Genomic DNA, 14,883 nt, shown 5'->3' with positions numbered 1-14,883 from the left:
GAATATAAGTATACATTCCTTCAATTAGTCTACTATAAGTAGTATTTATTGCCATTTTTTAAAAGTTTAAAATGTTATATCATCAGAAATTAAAAAAAAATGCAAAGCTTAAGAATCAAGAAGAAAAGTGAGCATCTAGCAGGTTAGTGTTGGCAATGTAAATCCTGGGGCTGTTTTGCAAAGTTGATGTTGACAGCTGATAAGAGGTACTTTTTGTAGTCTTGTAAGTATACGGAGATTTGCTATGATTGTCAATGAGACAACTATCTTACAAAGACCAAAATACAAGGATTTGACCAACCACAGGTCACTGCAAGGCCTTCAACAATGGCCTTCAACAATGAGCAAGACTCACTCTTCACAGCTGACAATGCACACAAGTTTAAAAAGAAAAATAAGAGCCTGATTTTAGCTCAGTTTGGTATGCACTTTATTTTTAGGTAACCAAGGATACTTGTATTCCACTAATGAGAGCAAGTACTCAATTTGTACTACCAGTCATAAAGAAGAAATGCTCAGAGGAAATCAGCAAATATATTTACCCTAGCAACGTCCTTGACATCTATCAGACTTCTGTGGAATTGGATATGCCACGCCTTATAAACAGTTGTACAAAGTATATGGCTGATGAATATGAACAGGTTTGTTTTTATATAATTTTATGTGTCCCTTGTTTAGTCAGCTTTTGATGATAGTAATTATTTTAGAATGTTTATTTAGTAAGGCAAAGTAAACTATAGTATCTCTCAAAATTTATAAGACACAATGTATGCCTAAACCAGAGTAAGAGTACTCTCAGATCTAGATCTTTACATAGTGTCTTTTTATTGTTGGGATGTACAAGTACCTGGCCATGTCTACTCTGTGTTTTTGTTAGATGTATTTCTATTTGTATCCATCTAATGAGTTAAGCCTTTTTCAACTGATTTTTATAGTTCGTTCTTATGTTGTACTGTTACACCACTGTCCCAGGTTAGGGGGAGGGTTGGGATCCTGCTAACATATTTAAACTCGCCACATTCTGTATGTATGTGCCTGTCCCTAGTCAGGAGCCTGTAATTCAGTGGTTATCGTTTGTTGCTGTACGTGTTACATATTTGTTTATCGTTCATTTTTTTTTACATTAATTAGGCTGTTAGTTTTCTCGTTTGAATTGTTTTACATTTGTCTTTTCTGGGCCTTTTATAACTTACTATGCGGTATGGGCTTTGCTCATTGTTGAAGGCCGTACAGTGACCTATAGTTGTTAATTTCTGTATCATTTGGTCTCTTGTGAAGAGGTGTCTCATTGGCAATCATAACACATCTTCTTTTTTATATAAGAGGCTTATAATAGATCAGCTAGTATATAATACTTTTAATTTTCAAATTCAAGGGGCCAAAAATGTACCTTCTCCTTTCATATTACTAGTATCGACTTTTGACTCCGGAGAATATGTCTCGCTATGAGGGAGTCAAAACGTGAGACATAGGTGTGCTGTTTCCGGAGACTGCAGCAGCGTCACATTGTTTTATGTTGTGATTAGGTCTAGTTTGTGGTGAACCACTAGTGGCAGGTCAACGATATTTGGTATGCAGTTATATTAGCATTTGGCACATCTCATTACCATGGAGATTATTTGGCCCCGCCTCCACAGTCATTGTCTATTGACTTTGAAACTTTGCTTAGTTTACATGTATTAGTTTGTGATAAGGTCAGTTTATTGGGAACCACTAGTGGAAGGTCAATGATATTTGATATGCAGTTGTATAAGCATTGGCATATCTCATTTCCATGGTCTATTGACTTTGAAACTTTGCTTAGTTTACATGTATTAGTTTGTGATAAGGTCAGTTTATTGGGAACCACTAGTGGTAGGTCAATGATATTTTGATAAGGTCAGTTTATTGGGAACCACTAGTGGAAGGTCAATGATATTTGATATGCAGTTGTATAAGCATTGGCATATCTCATTTCCATGGTCTATTGACTTTGAAACTTTGCTTAGTTTACATGTATTAGTTTGTGATAAGGTCAGTTTATTGTGAACCACTAGTGGTAGGTCAATGATATTTGATATGCAGTTGTATAAGCATTGGCATATCTCATTTCCATGGAGAATATTTGGTTCTTACCCCCTCAGTCACGGTCAATTGATTATCAAACTTTTGCTTTGTTTACATGTATTAGTTTGTGATAAGGTCAGTTTTAGATGAACAATTAATGTTAAGTCATTGATTTTTGGTATGCAAATATATTGGCATTTGCAAGTTTGATTTCCATGGAGATTATATAAACCCACTTTCTCATTATGGTTCATTGACTTTGAAACTTTTTCATAGTTTACAAGTTAATGTTTGTGTTTAAGTTTGTTTAAAGGGAACGACTTATGAAAAGTCAATGGTATTTGGTATGCAGTTCTATTAGCATTGGCACATTTGATTTCCATGGAGATTGTTTAGCTCTGTACCTTCAGTCATGGTTCATTGACTTTGAATATTTGCATAACTTTCATGTTTAAGTATTGCTATTTTAATTTCAACATTTGCATTATCAAAATAACAAAAAGGTGAGACATATCTCTGTGTTAACAGTTTATTCAACAGGTTACCTGTGGTTAGACATTCTTGTATCTAGTCAAGTAAGAGTAACAAGAAGGAAGAAAAATCTGATTACAATCAGTGCAATTTTGGGGGAAAAATAACTGTTTTCCAATTGTTTTGTGGCGTAAAGAAAACAATTTAGAGTAATGAAGTACTGAACATCGGATGACTGCAAGTTCTGGTGGATGGTCACAGGCACTTGTCTCAGAAAAAAATCACATCTCTATACCTGAAAGTTAGGTGAAGGTACATACAATGTAGATATATTTTTTTTCTGAGACAAGTTCCTGTGTGGATGAGGAATAAATGACAGGGAATTCAGCCTCACCGTAATACTTATCATATTGTAGTGATATAATCATTTGTTATCAGTATAGTCTGGTTTGTTGTTATATATTAATTAATACTTGTATAACAGTTATATATATAGCAGATCATCTTAATAACTCTACGGGCAAATTTCCATCTATTTATATATATCATTGTATTCTACTATTCTAATGATAGTGCAGTGCAAGTACATGGTGGACACTCTTCTGTAATAATTCGTTTTTCTTATAGGTTGGATTTGAGTAGGCATTCATATTTCTCCCGCTGTTGTTGCAAAACATCCTCCACATATTCTTCTGCATGCGTTAACACACATTTTCAGTATTCATGATTTGCAACTGATATATATATTTCTCATGACAAAACATTTTCATATCAATTATCTATGTTCTTAAAAAATATTTTCATGAATATTTATTGATAAAATTAATATATAAAAAGCAATAAGGAATGTTATTTTGCACTCGATAATATCAGCATAATATCAGTTGCAAGAGAGAGGCAAAAATAAACTGACAATGCCATGGCTAAAAAAGAAAAAGACAAACAGACAAATAATAGTACACAAAACACAACATAGAAAACTAAAGACTGAGCAACACGAACCCCACCAAAAACTGGGGGTGATCTCAGGTGCTCAGGAAGGGTAAGCAGAAATTTTTTCCGAGACAAACCACATTAGAGATATAATATAGGATTGTGAAACTTGCTGGTGATAAGATAGTCCCCCTTCTGTTCATTGTAGGGAAGAAATTTGTAAAATAACTGTTATCTGTATGATTCAATTTAAGAAAATAAAAAGGCAAAAATTATATATTAAATTTGGTAGACGGAACAATTTATCAGTAGAAGCCTCTCAATTTCCATCATTGCATGTTTAATCATAGATATACCTACATTGGCCTCAGACTACAACCTTGGTCAGTATAGCATGTTGATTAAACTCTTTATTATTTTTTTCTTTGTAAGGCTAAAACTGTAATACTTTTGTTTACAGATGATTTCATTTCCCGAGTTTGAGATGTTTATTAGACAACAGTTATCTCCCCTAATGAAAGAAGGTACAGCATTTGATCAAATTCCTTTCTTCATGGATTTCCAATACTACCTCCGGCATGAATGTTCAACATGGGAGGAACAGAAAGCAGCCAATGAAAAACTACAGAAACTGAATTATCTATTAACACATAGAATAGGACTAGATGTCATTATACCGCTGTTTCAGGTTAGTCACACAAGGCCAGAACCTGTAATTATTTCTGGTCGGCAAGTTTTATCCAAAGAGGAAGTTAGAAATAGGATGGAACATGAGGAAGGGAAGCGCAGACAAGAGGAAGATAAAAAGAATAGAATACAGAGCGTAGCACTGATTCAACCTGTTATTATTTCTGGACAGCAAAATTTATCCATAGAGGAAGATAGACAAAGGGGAGAAAATGAGGAATTGAGGTCCATTCAGAAGGAAGATAAAAAGCATAGAAAAAAGGGAAATAGAAATACTTCTTGTTTTGACAGAAGAAATCCTAAATCATGTATAATCCTGTAGCTTTGATTCTCATTAATGATCATTATCAATTGATGGTTTTTACATTCCAATAAGTGGAGATCGCATAATTTTTATTCACTCTGGATTTTAAGATAGGGCAGAATTTTAAATTGAAGATGTATCATGAACTAATGATGTGTTTTATGACTTACAGGAAGATAAAACACCATTTTATCATCTGCTGCCAACTTTTGACAGTGTTATGTAGTTTACCCTTAAATTAAAAAAAAAAGGTCTAACAGCTACTAAATTTTAAATTTACACTTGCATATAGTTCCCTTGTAAATCAAAATTTATGAAATATTACTACTTATGAATTAAAAGGAAAAATATAGATTCCACCACTGCAACAAGTGTGTTACGATATTTCTCCACTTGAGACAGTTAAATTTTAATATTTAAAGCGCGAGGCTTGTTGAGCTTTTTAAAGAATTAAAATTTAATTGTTGAGAGTGGAGAAATATAGTAATACACAAGTTATAGTAGTGGAATCTGTTTCTCTAATGATTTTTATCATTCCTTTTCAAAGATTTACCGAAAGTTGTGTTCTTTATATGTGACGTCATCAGGCATGGTCGCCTTTTTTCATGACGTCACAATAGGAAAATTCAGAAGAAACCAAGAAAATTTGACGTCATAATCAAATTTCGACCAATCATTTCCCAAGAACAGATATTTCACTAGTGAGGAGAAATATTTTTCTCACACCGATCAAGAAATGTGAAAATAGCACAAAAATTAGAGAAAGTATGATATCAAATTTTTAAAATCAGTTAATAAGAATTATGAAAGTAACTTATCAATATCTTATCCTTGTGTAAGGAAAAGAAATTGTACAAGCTGTGTAGGGATATCCAAGTGAATTCCCACAAGTTTTGCCTCACCTTGACAGAGTCATATAGCCAGACTTAGGTATGCTATTTTCAATGGTTTAGGCATCAGCAACAGCATCAATAATTTACTCAGGCTTGTGATTAGGTCAGTTTAAGGGGAACCACTTATAATTCAATGGTATTTAGTATGCAGTTGTATTAGCAATGGCATTTTTTAGTTTTTTGCTAATATCTAAAAAAATATGATTCATTGATAGAAACTTAAATAAGCAAAACAATTAACTTGATAAAAATCAGATATAGATAGGCATACACTACAGGCAATGGGGCACATTCCACAGCATCCACACAGCACGAGCAACAAACCCTGCGGTAAATATCAAAATAAGAAGATGCTGTATGATTGCCAATGAGACAACTCTTCACAAGAGACTAAGGGAATATGTAGACAGCTCTCTCTCATACAAGCAGAAAAACTGTAAAATATAAGGGCAAACACTACTGGGAGTTCTTATTCTGTAATGACTTTTTTTTCATTTTTATACGACCGCAAAAATTGAAAATTTTTTGGTCGTATATTGGTATGACGTTGGCGTCGTCGTCGTCGTCGTCCGGCGTCGTCCGAAGACACATTGGTTTTCGCACTCTAACTTTAGTTTAAGTGAATGGATCTCCATGAAATTTTACCATAAGGTTCAATACCACGAAAGGAAGGTTGGGATTGATTTTGGGGGTTATGGTACCAACAGTTAAGGAATTAGGGGCCAAAAAGGGGCCAAAAATAAGCATTTTTGTAACTTCCAGACAATAACTTGTGTGTAAGTGTATGGATCTCTCTGACATTGTACCACAAGGTTCCATATCACAAAGGGAGGCTGTAATTGATTTTGGGGGTAATTGCCTCAAAATTTTAGGAATTAGGGGCCAAAAAAGGGGCAAAAAACAAGCATTTTTCTAGTTTCATGACAATAACTTGTGTGTAAGTGTTTGGATATTTCTGAAATTGTACTACAAGGTTCCATATCACAAAGGGAAAGCTGGAATTGAGTTTGTGGGTAATTGCCCGAAACGTGTAGGAATAGGGGGCCAAAAAGGGGCCAAAAATAAGCATTTTTCTAGTTTCCAGACAATAACTTGTGTTCAAGTGTATGGATCTCTCTGAAATTGTACTGCAAGGTACCATACCACAAAGGGAAGGCTGGGATTGAGTTTGGGGGTGATGAATCATAAGGGGGTTCAAAAAATTTGGGGGGGGGGGGGGTTTCTTTTTTTTTCTTTTTTTCCTTTTTTTTTTCTTTTAAAATTTTCCATTTTAAGTTGGTTATTTCTGATTAATATTTAAAAGCAAATAATAATGATATGGTAGGAGATACACACCAAACAGGATGTGTAAATTATTATATAATAAGTATTGTGCAATAGCAAGAAATTTTCAATTGCACAGTATTGCACAATTGCAAGAAATCTTCATTTGCACAGTATTGCGCAATAGCAAGAAATCTTCAATTGCACAGTATTGCGCAATAGCAAGAAATATCCAATAGCACAATATTGCGCAATAGCAAGAAATTGTCAATTGTACAGTATTGCACAATAGCAAGAAATATTCAATTGCACAGTATTGTGCAAAAGAAGATACTTCGTATAAATTGCTTATTTCTTGATCAATTTCAATGGGGTTTTATTCTTGAATTCTTGGGGTTCTTTAATATGCTGAATCTAACTGTGTATTAAGTTTTTGGATTTTGGGCCCCGTTTTTAAATTGGTCCACATTGAGGTCCAAAGGGTCCAAAATTTAACTTTGTTTGATTTCATCAAAAATTGAATTATTGGGGTTCTTTGATATGCCGAATCTAACCGTGTATTTAGATTCTTAATTTTTAGTTTCGTTTTCAAATTGGTCTACATTAAGGTCAAAAGGGTCCAAAATTAAACTTAGTTTGATTTTAACAAAAATTGAATTTTTAGGGTTCTTTGATATGCTGAATCTAAACATGTATTTAGATTTTTGATTATGGGCCCAGTTTTCAAGTTGGTCCAAATCGGGGTCCAAAATTAAACTTTGTTTGATTTCAACAAAAATTGAATATATGGGGTTCTTTGATATGCTGAATCTAACCATGTATTTAGATTTTTGATTTTTGGGCCCCGTTATCAACTTTGTCCACATTGAGGTCAAAAGGGTCCAAAATTAAACTTTGTTTGATTTCATCAAAAATTGAATTCTTGGGGTTCTTTGATATGCTGAATCTAACCATGTATTTAGATTTTTTATTTGTGGACCCGCTATCAAATTGGTTCATATTGAGGTCAAAAGGGTCCAAAATTAACCTTGTTTGATTTCATCAAAAATTGAATTATTGGGGTTCTTTGATATGCCAAATCTAACCGTGTATTTAGATTTTTAATTTCGGGTCCCGTTTTTAAATTGGTCTACATTAAGGTCCAAAGGGTCCAAAATTAAACTTAGTTTGATTTTAACAAAAATTGAATTCTTGGGTTTCTTTGATATGCTGAATCTAAACATGTGTTTAGATTTTTGATTATGGGACCAGTTTTCAAGTTTGTCCAAGTTGGGGTCAAATTAAACTTTGTTTGATTTCAACAAAAATTGAATATATGGGGTTCTTTGATATGCTGAATCTAAACATGTATTTAGATTTTAGATTTTTGGCCCAGTTTTCAAGTTGGTCCAAATTGGGGTCCAAAATTAAACTTTGTTTGATTTCAACAAAAATTGAATATATGGGGTTCTTTGATATGCTGAATCTTACCATGTATTTAGATTTTTTATTTGTGGGCCCGCTATCAAATTGGTTCATATTGAGGTCAAAAGGGTCCAAAATTAAACTTTGTTTGATTTCATCAAAAATTGAATTATTGGGGTTCTTTGATATGCCAAATCTAACCGTGTATTTAGATTTTTAATTTTGGGTCCCGTTTTTTAAATTGGTCTACATTAAGGTTCAAAGGGTCCAAAATTAAACTTTGTTTGATTTTAACAAAAATTGAATTTTTGGGGTTCTTTGATATGCTGAATCTAAACATGTGTTTAGATTTTTGATTATGGGACCAGTTTTCAAGTTGGTCCAAGTTGGGGTCCAAAATTAAACTTTGTTTGATTTCAACAAAAATTGAATATATGGGGTTCTTTGATATGCTGAATCTAAACATGTATTTAGATTTTAGATTTTTGGCCCAGTTTTCAAGTTGGTCCAAATTGGGGTCCAAAATTAAACTTTGTTTGATTTCAACAAAAATTGAATATATGGGGTTCTTTGATATGCTGAATCTTACCATGTATTTAGATTTTTTATTTTGTGGGCCCGCTATCAAATTGGTTCATATTGAGGTCAAAAGGGTCCAAAATTAAACTTTGTTTGATTTCATCAAAAATTGAATTATTGGGGTTCTTTGATATGCCAAATCTAACCGTGTTTTTAGATTTTTAATTTTGGGTCCCGTATTTTAAATTGGTCTACATTAAGGTCCAAAGGGTCCAAAATTAAACTTAGTTTGATTTTAACAAAAATTGAATTCTTGGGGTACTTTGATATGCTGAATCTAAACATGTGTTTAGATTTTTGATTATGGGACCAGTTTTCAAGTTTGTCCAAGTTGGGGTCCAAAATTAAACTTTGTTTGATTTCAACAAAAATTGAATATATGGGGTTCTTTGATATGCTGAATCTAACCATGTATTTTGATTTTGGACATTGGACCATAATAGGTAAATTAAAAAAATTGAAGTTCTTAGACCACATTCTTTCTGTGTCAGAAACCTATGCTGTGTCAAATATTTAATCACAATCCAAATTCAGAGCTGTATCAAGCTTAAATGTTGTGTCCATACTTGCCCCAACTGTTCAGGGTTCGACCTCTGCGGTCGTATCAAGCTGCGCCCAGCGAAGCATTTTATTGCCTATTATCTTGAAATTTATAGAAGATGCATAGACACTTTGCAAACCAAAGTGATCAACAAGACAAGATTTACAATTAATCAAATTTGTTATGTGCTAAAAAACTAAAAAAGAAAGAAACAGTACACAGAAAAAATGTTCAGCAATACATGATTAACAAAAATAAGTTTTGTACCATGAATTATACTCAAGTCAACAATATTTGACAGTGTCCATGCAGTGACGGATCCAGAAATTTTCATAAGAGGGGGCCCACTGACTGCCTAAGTCATGCTTCAGTAATTCCCTATATAATCAACCAAATTTTTCCCTCAAAAGGGGGCAACCGGGTCCCCTAGCCCCCCTCTAAATTCGCCTCTGCCACTGTTGAAGATGCACATAGACAGAGGTTAGCGACACAGGCTCCTAAGAGCCTCTAGTTAAGAATTGTGACATTAACACCTTGTGACTGCAAATCCTCTGAGAGCCGCACAGGCTCCTTAGAGTCTCTAGTTTAGTATCGTGACATGAACACCTTGTGACTGCAAATCCTCTGAGACTGTTTTACAATTTAGTCAGCTTTAACACTCAATAGGATTGTTTGCCGTCATGTGTAGTTGACCACATTATACTGTCATTTTTATCCAAACATTTGATGGAAGTTATGGGACCTAGACCATTTTTTTAAATGTTGTGACAAAAACACTTGTCAAAGCTGTTTTTCTAACACTATGATTGTTGGAAGTACAGAAGATACATACAAATTTTTTTCAGAATTTAAGCTCTGAAATTTATAAAAGAAATTTAAAATCCATCTCAAAAAACAATTTGGAAGATGTTTGGCTAAACACGAAAACATACTGAATAAAATCTTTTGAATACAATTCTGCAATTCTATGGAATAGCTTACCAATGATAAATGCTTCAAATATCTCTGTCAAGCCATGCAGAAATAGATTGTTTATTAACTTGAACACTATGAATGATATTAATATTATGTATATATACTGCTTGTTTGTTTTTATTGTTTATTTTTGTGTACTACATGTTAACCGTTGTACTTACTTTATACGCAAAATTAGTAAAAATTATTTAGGTTACCCACTTCAGATTAAGAATATTATTATTATCATTAATATTTGTTGTCTGTTTTCATTAGACTTTTGATTTTAGATCAAACTTTGGTTTCTTCCTCTCTTCTATTGTTTTTAACAGGAATTGTATCCAAAGACAAAGGAGTAAGTTCGATATTTGGCCCCGATTATAAAGTTCAATGTTACAAGATGAAAAATGTTTTAAGTTGACTTAAAGACATGTGAGAAAGATAAATAGAACTTGTTATGTCAAAGTTTTATTCTAAAGCATTGATTTTTACATCCCAAACAGGTCAATATACAAGATTGTGAAATTTGACAAAATCGGATGGTTTTCAACCAAATTTAGGTACAGGTAACATAGAGCGCACTGGCGTCGACAAACTAAATATTCAAGTTAGACATGTAAAATTTCTTTAAAAACATAATTTCAAGAGATCTTTTTTGTCGACGTATGTTTCCTGTCCAATAATCAATGGAAATTTGTTCATTTTCTTTGATTTTTTTCGTTGAAAATCAAAATGAGTACTATTTGTGACGTTATGAATAAAACGCAGGTACGTGAATTTTTATCAAAAGGCTTATTTTCTATCTAGTCACTGTATTAGCTATGATTGATTGTGATATTGGTCAATAAATCCTAATTTGAAATTTAAGCTGAAAAACAGGGCCATTTTAGGGCCTTATCGAACCTACTCCTTTACATATTTGATCAAAACACCAAGTTTCATGAGTTTATGAACTTTATAATTTTAATACTTGTCACATAGTGCCATTTTTTGTTGTCATATTGTTTTGTATATCTTTATTACAAAAGTTTCTGATCTTACAGTTTACTTCATGTTAGAATGAAACTTCTTTTCACTGTTTCTTACTTCCATGTTACATTGTGCATATATTTTGTGCATACATGCAGATGCCAACGCTATGGAAATCTTCAATAGTTTGTTACAAATTTCACTTGTTAAAATCAAAAGTTTATTTGTTCAGGTTTTAACCGTTTATTATGCTTGTTAGCAACTGTTTCCAATTTTATATATTTTGAAACAACTATATTGGTGCTTCATCCACTTATCCTCATGTAAGTACATGTATAAACACCTGGATGGTAGAGATTACAAATGACCAGCAGGTTTCTCTAGGTTTTACCAGTAGAAGAGTACATTACCAAACTCTATCATTTATTTCTAGTTGAAGTGAATTGTTTTATCCAATTGGCATCCATGTTATTGCCATTTTGTATTTGTATAAATTATCATTGTGACTATCATATAATTCATACTAGCTTGATATACACATTGATTCATACTAATTTTGTGTACACTTGATTCATACTACTACAATATTATACAGCTATTGATTAGCCTGCTGTACACTGGTCCAAATAATTATGATTTGTCGTCAAAGTAAGTCATCAAAGCAAAAAAATATATTAGCCTTTCAAGACATCATAATCATTTGGACTAGCTATACACTTGATTCAAACTAGATTGTTGTACACTTGATTCATACTAGCTTGTTGTACACTTGATTCATACTAGCTTGTTGTACTCGATTCATACTAGCTTGTTGTACACTTGATTCATACTAGCTTAGTGTACACTTGATTCATACTAGCTTGTTGTACACTTGATTCATACTAGCTTAGTGTGCACTTGATTCATACTAGCTTAAGTGTACACTTGATTCATACTAGCTTTTTATACACTTGATTCATACTAGCTTAGTGTGCACTTGATTCACACTAGCTTAGTGTACACTTGATTCATACTAGTTTGTTGTACACTTGATTCATATTAGCTTAGTGTACACTTGATTCATACTAGCTTAAGTGTACACTTAATTCATACTAGCTTGTAGTACACTTGATTCATACTAGCTTAGTGTACACTTGATTCATACTAGCTTAGTGTATACTTGATTCATACTAGCTTTTTGTACACTTGATTCATACTTGCTTAGTGTTCACTTGTTTCATACTAGCTTAGTGTACACTTGATTCATACTAGTTTGCTGTACACTTGATTCATACTAGTTTGCTGTACACTTGATTTATATTAGTTTGCTGTACACTTGATTCATACTAGCTTGTTGTACACTTGATTCATACTAGCTTGTTGTACTCTTGATTCATACTAGCTTGTACTCTTGATTCATACTAGCTGAGTGTACATTTGATTCATACTAGCTTGTTGTACACTTGATTCATACTAGCTTCTTGTACACTTGATTCATACTAGCTTCTTGTACACTTGATTCATACTATTACAAGATTATACAGCTTTTAATTAATTTGCTATACACATGATTCATACTAGCTTGAGTTTATTTGACATGTGAAATTATTTGTTTTTATTTCACTGGGAAATCACGGTTTTTCATTGCAAACAATGAAATTAATGTTTTTATTGTGACCTAGAATTATGATGTCATGTTTTATTTGATGAATGTCTTATATAGTTTGTCTATCTTATTTGAACTGAATCAATCAGTAATATGAAACATTGTCTTTTATACCAATTTATTTTTACATATTTTAGTGATTAAAAGGTTGTGAATTTAATTAAATGTGATAAATATAGTTTTTTATTAGTTATACTGTTGTCTTTTTATATGTTATTTATTAACTTTACACAATTTTGAAATAAAGTGATAGATTAAGCTTGACTTATATTTTGTATGGTTGTCCGGGATATTCACATTTAAAACTGCCTTTGGGGTTTCCATCCCACCTCAAGTGCAGGAAGTGTATTTAATATTTGCCACTGGACATTAAACAACCACCAATGAATCATTGTATCAAATAGACTGCTCATAAAATCCTAACTAAGGCTGTATAAAACTTTCAAGTTCCGGTGTTTCAATTCTCTGGTTCCAACCAATGAAATTGGTACACTGTACTGTTCCCTTTTCATTCCTGACCCAACAGATTATGGATACACAATTTTTGGTACGAACTAATTGAATTTGCATAATGGAAAGAGCCCCAGTAATCATGCCCATCACTTCATGTCATTTAACTATTGGTTACACAATGTAATTTGACTATTGGTTACACAATGTAATTTGACTATTGGTTACACAATGTAATTTGACTATTGGTTACACAATGTAATTTGACTATTGGTTACACAATGTAATTTGACTATTGGTTACACAATAAAATTGAGAACGGAAATGGGAAATGTGTCGAAGAGACAACAACCCGACCAAAGAGCAGAAAACAGCCAAAGGCCACCAATGGGTCTTCAACACAGCGAGAAAATCCTGCACCCGGGGGCATGCTTCAGCTGGACCTTAAACAAAAATGTGTACTAGTTCATTGATAAAGGACTTCATACTAAACTCCGAAATATATGAATCAACTAAAATTAAAAATCATACAAGACTAACAAAGGCCAGAGGCTCCTGACTTGGGACAGGTGTAAAAATGCATGTTTTGTGAGATCTCAATCCTCCCCCTATACCTCTAGCCAATGAAGAAAAACAAACACACAGCAATACGCACAATAAAACTCAGTTTAAAAGAAGTCCGAGTCCAATGTCAGAATAGGTAACAAAAGAAACTTAGAAAAATGACAATGATACATAAATTAACGAAGGACTACTAGCAGTTACTAACATGCCAGATCCATATCTCAATTAAACTGATTGAAAGATTATGTCTTCATGATGTGAATATCAAGTACAATCCCTCCCGTTAGGGGTTTAGTAGCATACCATCATAAAATATATGAGAAGAACATAACCCGTATCATGCCAACAACTGGTTTTAGAATAAATGTGTTTATTTCCGATACATAGACCCTATAAGTGAATCAATATTAAAGCCAAAATATGCCATCTTTAATGACCTGACAACACTAACTTAACTATATCCCTTCTTTAATAAGTCTGTTTAAAGGTTTGGTTAGCTTTTGAGGTGAATGCCGACATTTTTGTGCTTTGTAAAGAATATTACCATAAAAGATTGGATGTGAAATACCTGAACATATAAGATGTCTGCATGTTGGTTTACTATTGGTTACACATTGTTGTTTTATGGACAGAACATATACAAATCTTTAAAACATAGGTTAAAAGGTAATTTCTTTGCAGTAATTTAGAAAAACATCATTCCCTTTTTTTGTTGCTTCTATCATTCACAAAGAACATAAAATTTTAAAGAATATCTCCATTGATGAATAATTATTATACCTTACATATATAAACAATTCTATTGCGTAGTACATTATCACATGACATGGAGTAATTTAGTTAATTTTCATTTAATTGTGTGGAAGGACGAATAACCTTAAAATTTTACACCAGCGGTAAATGACCCTATTATTCACCGGTGAATAACCTTTTGAGTTTCTTGATTTGTACCCAAGTTATCTCCCATGAAAATGACGTAACAGACGTAGGTAAACAAAATGGCAACACTCACATTACAGGAAGCCCATCGAGTGACAAGGAAATAAGGCTTTGGACATCTAGTGCCACAGATAACTCGTGTTTGTTACTTAAATTCTTTATACTATTATATACAGTAGGGTAGTGGTTTTTCATTGGTTCAAAAGGCCCTTCCACTATTATTTTGGTATTATAAAACAAT

The 14,883-nt window shown here is 32.9% G+C and overlaps 1 protein-coding gene across 1 annotated transcript in view; it reads left to right on the top strand.

Annotated features, from left to right (window-relative positions):
• LOC127706000 (uncharacterized) overlaps positions 1–12,953 on the top strand; it is a 74,600-nt gene extending 61,647 nt beyond the window's left edge. The window contains exons 24-25 of the mRNA XM_052210396.1: positions 441–641; positions 3,911–12,953. Coding sequence (XP_052066356.1) covers positions 441–641; positions 3,911–4,459 — 750 coding nt within the window. The 3' untranslated portion in view covers positions 4,460–12,953. The remainder of the gene's footprint in view (positions 1–440; positions 642–3,910) is intronic.
• The last annotated feature ends 1,930 nt before the right edge of the window (positions 12,954–14,883 follow it).

The sequence above is a fragment of the Mytilus californianus genome, unplaced genomic scaffold (genome assembly GCF_021869535.1).
Source record: "Mytilus californianus isolate M0D057914Y unplaced genomic scaffold, xbMytCali1.0.p SCAF_6, whole genome shotgun sequence".
In the NCBI taxonomy this organism is placed as follows: Eukaryota; Metazoa; Mollusca; class Bivalvia; order Mytilida; family Mytilidae; genus Mytilus; species Mytilus californianus.
This window is presented reverse-complemented; position numbering and strand designations above follow the sequence as displayed.